This window comes from Cetorhinus maximus, chromosome 15, assembly GCF_964194155.1.
Source record: "Cetorhinus maximus chromosome 15, sCetMax3.hap1.1, whole genome shotgun sequence".
In the NCBI taxonomy this organism is placed as follows: domain Eukaryota; kingdom Metazoa; phylum Chordata; class Chondrichthyes; order Lamniformes; family Cetorhinidae; genus Cetorhinus; species Cetorhinus maximus.
This window is the reverse complement of record NC_135893.1, coordinates 107637346-107654255: the sequence shown is the minus strand read 5'-3', so window position 1 is coordinate 107654255 and position 16910 is coordinate 107637346. Positions and strand designations below refer to the sequence as shown.

Sequence of the window (16910 nt, the reverse complement as noted above, 5' to 3'; positions counted from 1 at the left end):
CAAACTCCTGCCCACGGTTTTTAATAGGAAATTTGTAATTATGCAAGCAAACATTCCATTGTGTATTTCTGCCTATAAATATGTTAATGTTTCCTACTTTTATCAGGATGATAATCTCTCTGTGAATGAGGTTTACTCCTTGAATGATAAGGCTGGAGGACAAATAATCTAACTGAAGAACAGGTATTTTAGGGCAGGAAATATTAAGATAAGTATATGGTTGGTCACTGGTTGAACTTGACTGATTTTAATTAAGCTAGTCCAATCTATACAAATATACAATCTATACTTCCTCGTCAAAGACATTGCATTATGTGGATGTTTGCTGCCCTTAAACATTTCCATTTCATTAGTTTTATGGTAAACGTGAATGCAGATAGTAAACTGTAATGGGCCATTCAAACACAGAGGCCCAGATTTTCGCTGCTGGGCTGGGTGCACAGAGTTGGAAGAATTCCCGGCTCCGCGACATAACCTTTACAAGTGGCTGCCCAGAGATTGGATGTTCACTCGGGGGTGGGGTGGGGGTTGGGGTTGGGGGTGGGTGGTGGCGTGGTGGGCTGGATTAGAAGCTGCTGCGGACGACCCTGGAAGAACTGAGGAGGTTGCTAGGTGCCTTGGGGGCCTGGCACTGTGTCCAAAGTTTAAAGATAAATAAGAAAACATGAAACATTGCTCCAGCCCTGGCCCCTTACTCACTCCCCATGCCATCCCATACCCTCACCCACCCAATGGCCCTTCATGCCCCCACAAATAACCCCTGTGGCCCCTCATGCCCTCTATGCCAATCTATGCCACCCCACCCATTTCCCATGGCCCCTCATAGCCCCTATGCTAACCTATGCCCCACCACCCATGCCCCCACCGGCCCTTTATAGCCCCTACATCAAACTATGCCCCTCCACCTGTCCTCCATGGCCCTTTATGGCTCCTACGCCAACCCATGCCCCCCACCCGCCACTTTTTGCCCTTACACCTATCATGTAAACTCACCATTATGCACCATGGGCAGACCTCAGGACCCAAGCAGAGATGAGATAAAATAAAGTTCTAATTGTCTATTGCAGACTTCACTATATTGATAAAACACTCTCATTCATAAAAAGCCATTTACTATGTTTACATTCCGTCAACTAAGTAAAACCTCATAACAACAAACATTTCATTCAAGTGCCACAATTCACAAGAACACAAGAAATAGGAGCAGGAGTAGGCCATACGGCCCGTGGAGCCTGCTTCGCCATTCAATACGATCATGGCTGACCTTGGGCATTTTCCAGCCTGTTCCCTATTAATTCCCCGAGAAACCAAGAATCTGTCTATCCCAACCATAAATGTATTCAACGATGGAGAATCCACAACTCTCTGGGGTAGAGAATTCCAAAAATTCACAACCCTTTGAGTGGAATTACTTCATCAAGGCATTAGAATTCATAGTCCCATTTCAAAGAGTCTATAACCACTTGTAGTTGTCAATCAAACTGTGAAATGGCAGGCAACAACTGTGATAATGGATAGTTGTGAAATCAATCATGCAGCATGAATTCAGTAATGGAAGCCCTCAGGCTAATAGACAGAGTGAAATAGCAATCAATATATTTTTTTAATGCCCCAGACATTTTTTCAAAGATTTAAAGGGCAGACCTTTTAAATGCTTTGAAAGCTTGACAGCTCCCTTTGACAGGTCCCTTTGACAGTTCCCTTTGACAGGTCCCTTTGACAGGTCCCTTTGACAGCTCCCTTTGACAGGTCCCTTTGACAGCTCCCTTTGACAGCTCCCTTTGACAGCTCCCTTTGACAGCTCCCTTTGACAGCTCCCTTTGACAGGTCTCTTTGACAGGTCCCTTTGACAGGTCCCTTTGACAGGTCCTCCTAACACTTTTCACAGTTCTTCTTGGCTGGTCCCTTTGACAGGTTCTCAACACTTTTGACAGGTCCTCTTGACAGGTGCTTCTGACAATTATGATAGTTGATTTTGACAAGTCTGGTAACAGTTCCAATGAGCTTAACAGTAATGACTTTATATACATTTTATGCATATTTATGCTTACTTATAACAATTCCAAAGTGCAACTTATCTACCCCAAAGGGCACCTGAACTCCCCCAAAGGTGTCCCGGGACCAGATCCAAAAGGGTCCCTTACCTCTCAAAAGCTATCCAAACAAATCCACCAAGTTCAGACCATCACTTACCTGGTCTAATCTGCCCATCGTGGGTTTTACACTCCTGGCCTACCAAAATCCCACTGCTGTGGAGGCAGCTGGTGATTTAAATGTCCAGCTACCTCTGTAAAATGTGCCCTGCCCCCATGAAAATGGAAAGTGCTATGTTTGTTGGCAGGACGTGTGATTTTCGGGCGCTCCATTGTGGTGAAAACCTGGGCCACAGTTGCACAATTGTGTAATTTTCAAATATATAGCTTTATACTGTTATGGTATATGAATACAAATAGCAGTTTTAAAATATCTATTAGCCCATATAATATTTTTTTAAAAAAAGGAGCACATAACACATTTCCTCTATGAAAAGTGTCAAACAAAATTACTTTAATTCTTTTATTCCCCCCTTCAGAATTTCTGGCATATCCGAACTTTTTTAGAATTTGGATTGGAAATATATTCTATTGAACTGGGTCTAATTACACAGAAAGAATTAAACAAAATATATGAGAGAGTGTTACGAATGCTGGACTTTGTAAGGTGGTTATGTTTTAAATGCCTTCTTTAATCAGTGTTGCATGATTCATTACCATATACACCCTCTGATGGAACCATGTGGTGCACAAACGTGAAGGTTGTCGTAGTCGGGATAAGAGAATTAGAAATAAAATTACAATTAGAACCACAGAACCATAGAAAAGTTACTGCACAGAAGGAAGCCATTCGGCCCATCTTGTCCATGCCAGCCCAAGGACACCCAGGTGCCCCTTCTAATCCCACCTTCCTGCACCCGGCCCATAGCCCTGCAGCTTACAGCACTTAAGGTGCAGATCCAGGTACTTTTTAAGAGTTTAGTATTTTTGCCTCTACCACCAACTTGGGCAGCGAATTCCAGACACCCACTACCCTCTGCGTAAAAAAAGTTCTTCCTCATGTCCCCCCTACACTTTCTGCCACTTAATTTGAATCTATATCCCCTGGTTCTAGAATTCTCCACCAAGGGAAACAATTTTATCCTGCCCACTCTATCTATTCCCCTCATAATTCTGTACACCTCAATCAAGTCACCTCTCAGCCTTCTTTGTTCTAAGGAAAATAACCCCAACCTATCCAATCTCTCCTCATAGCTACACTTTTCTAACCCTGGCAACATTCTTGTAAACCTCCTCTGCACTCTCTCCAGAGCTATTACATCCTTCCTGTAATGTGGTGACCAGAACTACACACAATACTCCAGTCGTGGCCTCACCAGAGTTTTATACAATTCCAACATTATATCCTTACTTTTATATTCTATACCTCTGCCAGTGAAGGAGAGCATTCCATATGCCTTCTTTACAACCTTGTCTACTTGAACTGCTGCCTTCGGTGACCTGTGAACTTGTACGCCAAGATCTCTCACTTCATCTACCCCTCTTAGTATATTCCCACTTATTGTGTAACTGTTTGACCTCCCTAAATGTATGACCTCACACTTCTCTATGTTAAAATCCATCTGCCACTTTACCGCCCACTCCACCAACCCATCTATATCATTTTGGAGATTATGGCTATCCTCTACACTATCCACTACTCGGCCAATCTTTGTGTCATCTGCAAATTTCCCAATTGTGCCCCCCACGTTCACGTCCAAATCGTTAATATATAACACAAACAGCAAGGGTCCCAACACCGAGCCCTGTGGAACACCACTTGAGACAACTTTCCATTTACAAGGGCATCCATCGACCATTACCCTTTGTTTCCTGTTACAAAGCCAACCTTTTATCCAGTTTGCCACATTACCCTGAATCCCATGGGCTTTTATTTTCCTGACCAATCTGCCATGTGGGACCTTGTCAAATGCCTTGCTAAAATCCATGTACACAACATACACTGCACTACCTTCATCAATCCTTCTTATCACTTCCTCAAAGAATTCAATCAAATTTGTGAGGCAAGACCTTCCTTTAACAAATCCATGCTGACCATCCCTGACTAGTCCTTTCCACATGACAGTTAATCCTATCTCTCAGGATTGATTCTAACAATTTGCTCACCACCGATGTAAGACTAACTGGCCTATAATTGTTTGGCATTTCCTTTGATCCCTTTTTAAACAATGAAACTATGTTTGCATTTCTCCAGTCCTCCAGTACCTCCCCTGTATCTAGTGAAAATTGGAAAATCACCCTCAGAGCATCTGCTATCTCCTCCCTGACTTCCTTCAGCAGCCTCGGAAACAATCCATCTGGCCTTGGTGACGTATCAACTTTCAAGGATTTCAGCCCTTCGAGTACTTCCTCTCTCTTTATGACTATCCCGTCCAATATCTCGCAGTGTTCCTCCTGGTCTACTATATCTACATCCTCCCTTTCCTTTGTAAACATGGAGACAAAATATTCACTCAAAACCCTTCCCACAGCCTCTGCATCTACACACAAGTTTCCATCTTCATCTCTGATAGGTCCCACTTTTTCCTTAACTAACCTTTTAGCATTAATGTATTGGTAAAACATCTTTGGGTTATCTTTAACTTTACTTGCTAATCTTTTTTCATGCCCTCTCTTTGATTTCCTTATTTCCTTTTTTACTTCGTCCCTGCACTTCCTATATTCGTCTAGGCTATCTGTAGTGCTTAGTTCTTTGTGCCTATCGTACGCTTTCTTTTTCTGTTTGATCTTCCCCTGTATTCCTCTAGACAACCAGGGAGGTCTAGATTTGGCAATACCACTCTTATTTTTGTAGGGGACATGTCTACTTTGTACAATTAGGATCTCACTTTTTAGTGCTTCCCACTGGTTTTCCACTGTTTTATCCTCCAGCAGTGCTGTCCAGTCCACCTCAGCCAAGTCCCTTCTCAGTTCTGCAAAGTTTGCCTTCCCCCAGTTCAAGACTTTTACTCCTGCCTTATCTCTGTCCTTTTCCGTGGTAATGCTAAATCTAACTGAATTGTGATCACTGTCCCAGATATGGTCGCCAATTGTCACTTCACCCACTTGCCCTTCTTCATTCCCCAAGACTAGGTCTAGAATTGCATCTCCTCTCATTGGGTTTGTCACTAATTGGTTGAAAAAAGTTTCCTGGACACACTGCATGAATTTTTCTCCCTCAGTGCCCCTTATATTGTTTGAATCCCAGTTGATATTAGGATAGTTGAAGTCTCCTACTATTATTGCCCTCTTGTTCTTATAAGCAGAAATTTGCCTACATATTTGTTCTTCTATCTCCCTTTCACTATTTGGGGGTCTGTAGTATACTCCCAGTAGTGTGACTGCCCCTTTTTTATTTCTAAGCTCAATCCATAAAGCCTCGTTTGTCGACCCATTTAGTATATCATCCCTTCTCACAACTGGAATTGATTCTTTAACCATTAGTGCTACCCCACCCCTCCTTTTTTATCACCTACTCTATCGTGTCTGAAGACTCTATAACCAGGGATATTAAGCTGCCAGTTTTGTCCCTCCTTTAGCCAGGTCTCCGTTATAGCAATGACATCCTGCTGCCATGTGTCTACCTGTGCCCTTAACTCATCTACCTTGTTTGTAACACTCCTTGCATTGAAGTATAAACAGTTTAACCCCGTCAATTTCCTTTGCTGGACACTTTGTAAACTTTGCTTCTCCTGTAACTCCATGTCTATCACAACGTCCCTGGCTAATGTTCTATCTCCATTTTTCTGATCTGAATCTGACCTATCTGATCCTACTCCTGGGATCCCATCGCCCTGCCACATTAGTTTAAATACTCCCCAACAGAACTAGCAAAAGCTCCCGCAAGGACACTGGTCCTAGCTCTGCCTGGGTGCAGCCCGTCCGGTTTGTACAGGTCCCACCTTCCCCAGAACCGGTCCCAGTGCCTCAAGAATCTGAATCCCTCCCGGCTACACCAGTTTGTAAAGGAGGGTTAGGATCTTTAAGAGTTTGGTCAACTCAGATGCTGAACTTGGATTTGTAATGTGTTTGAGACCCAAACCCTTGGTTGTGGTTGTCTATGAATGCTTAATCTTAAAGAATAGATAGAAAATCTAACTACAAAAACAACCTTTCCTCTATCAGGCTGCCTTCATCATGACAATGACCAACCAGGTATAGTCTCAGCTATTGACATCTCTTTGCCATTAGTGTCGTGGCATGTTACTTTTGCAAGTACCGGGGAGAGACACTGGGGTAAATGTGGCTGGTGAGCAATGTTCTTGCTAAGCTGCGCATGTGGGAGGCCTTGTTCTGTATTAAATATTGCGCCTGTGTGGTAGTGCAAAAATTTTTTAAAGGAACCGTGCATTGCAAAAATTAGTTGCGCAAAACAACAACCTTTTACAGATACCTTGCTGGTTAGGGTTTACATCAGGTGAGACATTAGTCAGAATGAATTTCTTTATTCATTTTTTTAACACACTTCATCTCCCTGAGGCATATCTGTGCCTCAGAGAGATTATCAAGCGCGCACTCGCGTGTGTGTGTGAAGTTTGCACTCGTCCCGCTCGCACTCCCCTCCTGCCGCACAGGCAGCGCTGCCGCTCGCGTTTCACGCTTCGTTGGCCTTAGTTGGTCGCCAGCATGAAATCGCCTTCCGGCCTTGATTGCGGGCAGCGGTCAGCTTCCCAACTACCCCCGCCCAGCCCGCCCGACAAGGGAATTCAGAGGGGGAATTAGTGAAATGGAAGGGGGAATGTGTTGTTTCTCTATTCATATATTCTCATACACAGTGAGAGAATTTTACTTTAACACCAAGAAATATACAAATTGTTACAATTGAAACAATCAAAAATTTCTACAGGTCTGTAACCAGTCTCGCATCTGCTTTTGTTTCTGCTTTTCTCTCTCTCTCTCTCACTCATACACACACAGATTCTTTAGGGGGAGGATCTTCCGGTCGGCGAGTGGGGGTGGGGCCTGCTCGCCACCGCGTAAAATAACGCGGGATGATGTTGGGCGGAACCCCCGACTTCATCCCGCCCCATTTAAATTTTCAGGAAGGCGGGGGCGCAGCAAAATCAGCTGTGGGCCCGCCGACCTGTCAATGGCCAATTGAGGCTATTGACAGATCAATTAAAGTACTTAGTGTACCTGCCTGTCCAACCTTAAGGTTGGCGGGTCGGCCAGGAGCCCCGGCGGCAAACAGATAAAACATGAAACCTCATCCAGCGGCGGGATGAGGTTTCATGCAGGGTTTTAAAAATTGTAATAAACTTGTTATGTAAATTATGAACATGACATGTAAGGGATTTTTCTTCTCTCTATTTTTAATATTTTTAAAAGTCCAGGCGATCTCCCTGAGGCTGCACTTAGCCTCAGAGAGATGTGTGCTCTTTCATGTGCATGCATGAAAGAGCGCACTCTCGATTTTAGGGATTTCCCCCTGCCCGCACAGGGAACGCGTAGCGCTTCCCACCGGATATCACGCTGGGCAGGCCTTAATTGGCCCGCTTACGTAAAATGGCAGTGCGGCCTCGATCACTGGCGGCGATCGGTTCCGCGCCCGCTGGCGATTGGGTCAGACCCGCCCGCCCATAAAATTCTGCCCCAGGTCTTAGGTCTCTTCAATATGTTAATGGGGGGGCCTAATGCCTGTTTAGTAATCTTTCAAGTAAATCTGTTGCCTCTGAGCAGAGCTTGTCCCGCTTAGTTTTATGGACCATAATACAACCTGACCAGCAAGCTTTAAAGGGAGCACCGGGTGTCGCCAGCAAAAAAGGTATATCAACTTTCTCAAAATTACCTGTGTGTCATGCTGGAGAGTGCAGAAGTGCTCCTAATGGCTCCACGGCACTCCTGAGAGCTGCTGCCCAAACTGTGCTACTCCTCCTTTCTCCTCCCTACCTAGAACTTACCTGCTAGCTGTTGTTGGTGAGACAATGAGATGCCTCTGGAGTTAAGACAGGTGCTGGCAGCTCACTTCCATTATTAAGTTGAGGATCAAGGATCATTTTCAGGAGATCATTGGGCTGATCTCTTTGGACCTATTCTACAGGCGCATGTCTGTTGAGTCCTAGCCAGGTGCTAACTAGTCTCTCCCCATAGGACTTTCTCTGTAGTGCAGGCTCAACAACTGGCAGAAACCGAAAGGAGAAATTGTGGGGAATTTTATCCCAATAAATGAATCATGTAGGAGGTTAAAATGTAAAATATTGCAAACACAACTTTGGCACAAATCATGTTGATTCCAGTATTAATGAGGACATAAGAGGGGGTGGCTGGCTGACCTGCTCTCAGGAGGCGTGTTGCTCATTTTTATATTTTATGAAGCCAAGTGACTAAAATTTTATCTCTCTTCCAGCTTTAATGCTCATCCAGGAAACCCAGCAGCTGAAGGAAGGCGAGGACTGCTGGGTGGAATAGTTACCATAGGCTGTGGTGTTTAAGTCAACCTGCCGTATAAGACGACTCCATTTTTTGGTCTGCCTAAATCATATTTTTGCATGTACTTGGTGTATAAGTCAACTGCTCTTTCCAGCTATGACATGCTATACTCACATTGGTAGCCAGCCTCAATTTTTCACTCCACAAATGGATGTTTTACTTACCAGTACCTTACAACTGGGTGCAAGGGATCAAACAGGCAATATAGGCTGTGTTGGGAAGATGCATGGACGTTTAAGACATGTGCACAGAGCAGACCCTGAATGACAAAGATGGAAACCACCCACACCCAGACTGGTGTATACTTTCATACTTGCCATCTAAGTTGACCCCATCTTTGGAGGGATTTTTTCAGGCTTCAAAAGTCGATTTATACACTGACATCGAAGGTAAATAGCTTTACAGCTAGCCTATTCAACTGAACGCAAGCTAGCCTCTTAATCTGGCTGGCTGCAGCCAAGAAACTGATTCCAAAAATGATAATCAGTTTCTTCCATTAAATTCATCAGGGTTTGAGGGAAATCCACTTGACGCTAAACTGTCCCCTCACCTGTGCTCCCTTGCTACGTCCATGTATCAGGCCCATTGTGTTATCACTGGTGGGATGGTGTAATCACAGTGTAACAAGTGGGACCTCTGGGGCTGGATCACTGCCTGACAGGGCCCATTTCTGACTTTACACTTCATCTCACCTGGTCCATCAGGGAGGATCTACTGAGCCCGGGCAGAAGGAACTCCAGATATAAGGGGGAACTCCCTTCCACAGTTTTGTACTCAGGGCAGCCTTCTGTATCATTTGCCTTGCAAGTGATTGGTGGCGATCTGTTCCTTACAAAGCTGCAGAGATCCCAGCACAACTAATCATTTCTAGTGGGCTTCGCTGGACTTGTGTGCTACACTTCTGCTGGTTAGAATGCATCCAGAAAACCCCCAATTGGATCCTGCATGTTCATACATTGAGGAAAGTAACATTATTAGCATGTGAATATTACTTTTTCCAATCTTGTGGTTTAAATGACCTTATAACCCACATACTTGTGCATTTTAATTATTGACTGAGAATAGATTACACTGCAATCACTCATGCTGCTTTTTGATACAATATGATCACTGAATTATTTGAAACCTTTTTTTGACAGCTTTGACACTGGATTAACTTTGAGATACCCAGTATGTAGCCTCTTAGGCAATCAGGTTACTTTGAATCATGAAATATACAGAAATGTACCATCCTCCATTCAGCAGATCAATAGGTACAATGAGATACACATTTGAAAAGCCAATACCTTAAAGTTGGAAATAGAAAAGGAATAGATTCCAAAAGAGCAACCGAGTGTTGTTCCTAATGAAATAATCCAGCTTATCAGATGAATTAAATATCGCACGATTCTCTGTTTCGTTGTTAGTTGCCGCTGGTAGTGCATTTTGTCCGATAACATTTCCTGTAAATATGAACAATTCAGTCTTTTAACTGCAAATAGGATCTGGTAGTCTTCATGTACTTTGAAATGTCATCACATTTACATAAATATGAACTTAATTTGTTCTATTTTCCTACAATATTTTCTTGATATTTGTCTATAAATATTTAATAAAGAGAATGCATGGGATTAATTCTTGTGTGATATTTGGTTTGCTCCTCACTTAAGCACACAATATCATCAAACTGCTGACCTTTCTATGTTGACAAATCTTGGATATTAGGCATTTCCCTACAGCTGTGACACACAATGTCAACCTCTCCTCACTGAGGGCTGAACAATTGATACAGTATATTATTTTTCTTTATTCATTTGCAGGATCTGGGCGTCACTGGCAAGGCCAGCTTTTATTGCCCATCCCTCATCCCCCTTGAGAAACTGGTAGTGAGCCTTCTTCTTGATAGTTGAATGGCTTGCTGGGCCATTTCTAAAGACAGTTAAGAGTCAACCATATTTAGAAAGTAAATGAAGTGAGGTTTGGGGTTTCATCTGTTGTTTTTTTTCCCCCTAACTCTGGAAGAAAATGACTTGCTTTCACTCGGGAGCTCCTTCAGTGAAACGGCAAAGATAAGAAACCCCTGGGCTAATTTTTCAAAGCACAACATCCTTTTACTTTCCTTTTCTCTCTGCCTTTCTTCACACTTTTCTTTATTTTTTGTGTCTTTCTGTTGTAGTTTGTAGTGGACAATTTTTCCAAGGGGAGGTCACTCCAGGAATAATCTCCCTTTGGCAAAATTATTAACCCACATTGTACAGCACTGCTGAAACAGATGAAACTTTTAAATGTTACAAATACAAGATTTATAAGGTTGTTATGTTTTGGGATTGTCTTTTTAATTTAAGGTAAAATGGAGGAATGAAGGGGTTCATGTGATCTGCTCTATACTCAAACTGACAACAAGCCTGGGTTGTTTAGTTATTAAAAGTTAAAGGGAAGAAGGTGCAAGATGTTCACACCTGTAGACAATGGCAAGATACCTGTGCTGACTGTGGGTAGACTGTTAGTCTTGAAGTCTCACAGGGAGATGTTAGGAATATCAGGTTTTATAAACAGTTATACTTTAAACTGTCTATCTAATTCCATGCTAGAATGGAATTGGGGTCTAGAGCATAGCTAATTAATATTCCTACTGCAATACAAGGTCCATGTAATTCACATTATCATGGAGATGTGTTTTGAGGCTAAGAGCCCCTACCAAATCATTGTTTCAAGGTTACAGGGTTTTTCTAAGATATTCCTGAAACTCATAGAGACAATTGAGTCTGTCAGAATCCAAGAGAGAGAGGGAGAGAGTGGGAGAGAGGCAGCCAGTCCTGCATCTGAAGCTGAGGCAATGCTGGCTCTATTATTCAGCACACAGAATGTGGGTGGGAGCTCATACTCACATTGAAGAGACCAAATTTGTGAAGATTTAAACAAGACTGGAAGATTCACCTAGCTTTGGCTAAAGGGAGGAATCTCCAGGATAACCCTTACAGTGAATATCAGTCCTGGAATTAGAAGTTATCTGCTGGGAAAGGACAAAATAAAGGCCATCGGGAGTGCAGAATAGCTTTGGACTGGGTTTCAGGAGAATGAAGTGTCCACTTAAGAGGCAGAGTAAAGTATAATTGTGGTGGGGTTATGTTATGTTACGTCAGTTATGTTAACAGTCACATGGGGGATCTTTTCTGTATTTTAAAGTGTAAGTTATTTACTAAACAGTGGCTATGCATGTTGATTTTAGTTTGTCTATTAGAGTAAACATCTTAAAACTTGAAATCTTGTCGTCTGATCCTTTCAATCAGTCGCTAGAAATTTAAATATCTTTCTAAAATTTAGCGGCCTCTATAGGGATTGTAACATATGGAAACCAGTCTGATAGGTCTAAAAAAATGTGATTGATGAGGACTTCCCAAATTCAGGACTGCCCTGGGGGATTCAGTCCAAAATAACTGGTGGTTGAATGTGTTATGTATATAGTTGTAACATGTTAATTACCTCTGCCACTAAAGGTGAGTGGAGGTAATGTCTCCATCTCTGTTAGTCTGTTTGTCTGTAAACAATATATCTCAAAAGCTAATGGATGGGCTTCTCTGAAACTTGGTACACAGAAAGGGTATGGCTCAAGGAAGAGCAGATTAGCTTTTGGTGGGGATGTGGATCGGATCCTGGAATATTTTTAAAAATCCATCTGTTAACATTAAGATTACTTTTTAAATTGTTGTGGGTTGTTCATATAAAACGTTGATGATTCTTTTCAAATATTGTGGACTGTCTCAGCTGCTGTGGTGCAATTTGTCAAGTTGTCAAAATGTGAGCAGAGTTTTGAGAGCAGTTTGTTGGATGTGGCTTGGCTTGAAGCCTCTTCAGTGAGATGGAAGCTCTTAACAAAAATATTTCTTTTTCATCATTTTAGTTACAGAGCTCAACCAGGCATGGAAAAGCATCAAGAAAGAGCTGTGTAGTTGTAATAATGTTGAGTAAACACAGCGTGCTGGAGGTATGTGTCTACTGAGTGCCCTCTTCACTTGTTTGTGCTGTTTTTATTCGCCTCATCCAAGGCTGATCAAGCTATTAAGTTCAGAGGAAATGTATTATCAGCAACCAAATTTAAATGGCCACAACTGAGTAGATAAGTAATGTTAAAAGTTATTTTTTACTTATTTGAGGCTCAGCTACAGATATTTTTAAAAATGGGATTACATTTCATGCTTTTTAAGATACATTAAAACATATTCATAACAGATTAAACTTAATTACCATGCATAAGGAATTTATTGTTACATCAGATAGGAATTAATAATTTGTATGGTGCTGTGTGTAAAATATCACAAACCTTTAACTGTGTGCACAGATTTCTTCTTTTCAGTTCTACTGCTTTCTCATTTGTTATGTTGAAGTCCCATGAACACAGGAGCCTGGCTGCATCACCAGACAGAATGCCAATTGCAATAATGTTTTCATTGAACGATCTTGCCATGCTAAAGTAGAAAAACAACTAATTAAATATGCAGTCCACTAAACTATTATAACTGTTCTCATAAGGACTGCTTTTTCTCTATTTCATCTTTTATGAACAGTTTTGCATTTATTAGCTGAAGGATGTCAGTGCTGGTTAATAGAGCATTTGGAAAAGAACATATATTGTATGGGCTGTACAAGCCAGAATTAGCATTAAAAACTTTTAAAGGTTTAAAGAATACTGAAAATCAGAAACAAATATAGAAAATATTGGAGATATGTGGAAGGTAGTCAGTATCTGAAAGAGATAATAGGAGATATGTGGAAGGTAGTCAGTATCTGAAAGAGATAATAGGAGATATGTGGAAGGTAGTCAGTATCTGAAAGAGATAATAGGAGATATGTGGAAGGTAGTCAGTATCTGAAAGAGATAATAGGAGATAGGTGGAAGGTAGTCAGTATCTGAAAGAGATAATAGGATGGTTCATCAGTTTTAAGCTGGTGCATAAATCCAATATTCCTCCCTTTTATTTCAAGTGTTCTTCAGTCGCATAGACTCAGAACAGAGTTAAGCTCCCTTTTTGCTAGGCTAACAGTGAGGAAGGTCCCTTCTGTCCTTTACATGTAAAAGGTTGTTAACTTTCTTGAAAGAATGGCTTTTTGATTTCATTGCAAAAAGCATATAGTGGTCAGGTGAAACTATTTTTTGCCAATAGAGTAAAATTGGTAAAGTGAATTGGTTACAAAAACAGAAAATGCTGGAAAAATTCAGTGGGTCTGGCAGCATTTGTGGAGAGAGAAACAGTTAATGTTTCGAGTCCGTGTGACCCTTCTTCAGAGCTGAAGAGAAGTGGAAATGTGATGAAAGTGTGATAGTGGATTGGTTTCCTGCTTCATAATCTGCACGATTTTCCTTTCTGTTGACTGCAGTGTTTTTTTTAAAACTTAGTCTCAGCAAAGAAAATGAAAGTAAGGATGTACCATTACCACATTTCATAGCAGCTTGTCAATTTAGTAGTTAATTGTAGGCAATCACCAGAAACAGTATGTTACATTATTTTGCACCACACCTGGAAATGATATGCATTGTCTGATCACTTGTAATATTTTTTACTTGCATTAAAATATTATCAAAATGTTATGTAAAAGAACCAGTTAAGATTTGCTTCTCTGAGCTGCTGCTGCCTCTAACAGGGAGGCAAGTCATGCAGCTACCCTTCCATGTGCTGCTGTGCCCGACCTCTGCCACCAACAAGGATGTCAGCGTTCAACTCATGGCTGCAGGGTGTCCTTTAAATCGAGCTTGTCATTTCTACATCCTGCCTCCTAAACGTATCTGTCACCCCTAATCGGACGGTGAACATGCCAGCAGGCCGCTAATTGGCTGCTTCTTTTAAAATAGGTCAGGCGTCCAGCAGTAAGGCGGAGCCTAAAGGGTCCCGACATCGGGTCCTGACCCTGAAATGAAAATTCACTGCAAAGTCTCGTCAAAAATGCATGTGTCCCGTTGTCCCAAAGGGATACGGCAGAGCCAGTACTGTACAATTGCTGATCCAGTCCAGCGCTCCTCCTGCTGGAATTAGTGAGGTCAGCTCATTTGCATACTCAGGACGATGTGTATAGCACAACTCCCATGGAACAGGAGGGAACCAAATTTTAGGTTCTGTCTTTAAAAATTAGCCCTCACTTTAAACTATCAACAGCTATTGTTTGGGCAGCAGGTAAATGGTTAACATTTTGTGAGCCTAAATGTACTGTCAGTTAGTGGGCTTAAAGGTCTCAGAGATTTCATGCCTGTTTTAAGGGATGTCTACGACTGGAAGAGCAGGCGGATGGATCCAAAGGGAGCAAGCAACTTGAAGGAAATAGAAAACAGGAGCGTCAAATGCCAGTAAATGTGATTTCAAATCACTCAGAGATGAAATCCAGCAAAGAAGAAGAAGAATATGTAGCCAACTTCTGAAAACTTTACAGAACAACCTGGACAGAGGACTGGCAGTGGCACTGATTGTTACCTCTCTTATTCACAGAACTGCAGACCAGTGTATGGAAACGTTTAATGACCTGATGAGGACAGGCAAGAAAACACACTGGGCAATGTCCTTTCTCATTTTTGGGTATCAATACATTATTACCCCTCAAATATAATTCTTGCTGAAGTCCTCCTTCTCACTCCGTTGTAGCCTTCCTGGCTCTGGACATTGCATCATGTATTGGCACTTACTATGGTAAGAATGATTGGCATGTAGAGCTTTAAAAACCCCTCCTCCATTTGAACAGGGTGGTACCACCAAATTTGTTAAATTTGCTGTCTGATACTATCTGGGAGTCAACCCTCTTATGCTATTCTTCACCTAATGCACCCAATAATGCCTATTGAGCACAGGTGACCAAAGTGGCTTAGAGCTGTTTGGGAGGCACTTTGTCTTAACCATGAGAGATTTGTAGGATAGTGTGCAGAGCACAGCAAGCTACCATTATGCAGGGAATTAGCTCAGGATCATATTGCAGAGTCCTTCCGGAACTCTTGAGGCAGTGAAAACACTTTCTTAAGGCTATTGAACATATGCACAGTTTCTTCCCACCAGTAACAAACAACCTTGCTTTCTATATTCAAAGTCTGTGCCCCTGAATTCATGCCATCCAGTTGGATACTATAGTTAAGCTTTCATTCCAGCAGGGATTATGTTGTGAGTAGATACTTGCATGGAAGCCAGTTCTCTAACTCCTTAGAGACTACAGTACAGAAAACTATCCTTGTTACATCTTTCCGGAGCCCAGAGCATTTCAAGAGTTTTCATGCTGAAGACTAGTTAAGAACTTTTAAAAGCTGTAGTTTTGTACACATGAGAAGGAGAAAGAAGCTTGTTAAAAATAATGAAGAATGTTTATTGAAATCAATGCTACCTAACGAGACAAGTCCTGGTAGATGATTGGATTAAAGTCTTGTTTTTTATGCCAAACTGCCCTGTGCTGACAACTTATCCTATGCATAGAATTATGTAATTACAGTGTGTTCAAAGTTGTTGTTTAAAAATAATTAATCGTTCATTAAATAACTGGTAACTAGCCATCCAGATAACTATAAACTATCAATTTAGTAAAACCACGTTTCCTGAGATGCTGGGGTATATTTTCCTCTATTCGCTAATGTTGGTAATGGGTATTCACTATATATGCTCATGGCAACTTCTTTTGCTAACGTAAGCAAATGAAGGTAAACATCCCTCATTATGCCTAATAGTTTCTGGACTGAAAGAATTTTGTCCAATTACCTGTAAACCAGATACAGAAAGCAACTCAACATGTAGAATCCAATTGTGAGGAAGTAAGCAAGCTGCATATTATACACTTCTGCAGTAGGGCTCACTTGAATGCTGGTATTCGTATAAAACCCATAGTAAAAAACAGTTTTTGAAAAATAACCCTGCAGAAAAAAAAATATATTTAGCATGGCACAATCAGTAACAATGGTATCATAGAATCAAATAAAGTACACAAACTTAGAAAACAGTTCTATAACATCCTCAACTGCATCTCACTAGTGACCCTATCAGCAGTAAGCGCAGGAGAGAAACAGCTTGTGATTGGAGGAGCATCTCCTCACAGATTCTGTCTCTCCCACATGAGGTGGGGGAGGGAGGGTGTTAGTTTTCTTTCATTGGTCACTTTAGAACTCTCTATTCCTTAAATTTTAAGAATTTTTCCACTCATTCTATATTTTGTTTCACTGTTCTTTTTTTTCCATAATGTACACTTTGCATTTATGCATTAATACATTTGCCACCTATCTGCCTACTTTGCTAACCTATCTATATTCTCCTGCATTCTTCTGCACAATTGACATGCCCTACAGTTTGATAACCTCATCAAAATTTGATGTCATTCCTCTCATGCCTTTGACCATACAGAAGAGGTCCCAGCATAGAATACCTGGGTCACACTACTACCTACATCTTTCATCTCTTTATTCTTTTATGGGAT

General features: G+C 41.6%; 1 protein-coding gene across 1 annotated transcript in view; it reads right to left on the bottom strand.

Moving 5' to 3' along the window:
- LOC144691099 (transmembrane channel-like protein 5) overlaps positions 1 to 16910 on the bottom strand; it is a 264020-nt gene that overhangs the window by 93490 nt on the left and 153620 nt on the right. The window contains exons 9-11 of the mRNA XM_078559169.1: positions 16202 to 16353; positions 12802 to 12946; positions 9788 to 9943 (exon numbers count right to left, since the gene is read on the bottom strand). Coding sequence (XP_078415295.1) covers positions 9788 to 9943; positions 12802 to 12946; positions 16202 to 16353 — 453 coding nt within the window. The remainder of the gene's footprint in view (positions 1 to 9787; positions 9944 to 12801; positions 12947 to 16201; positions 16354 to 16910) is intronic.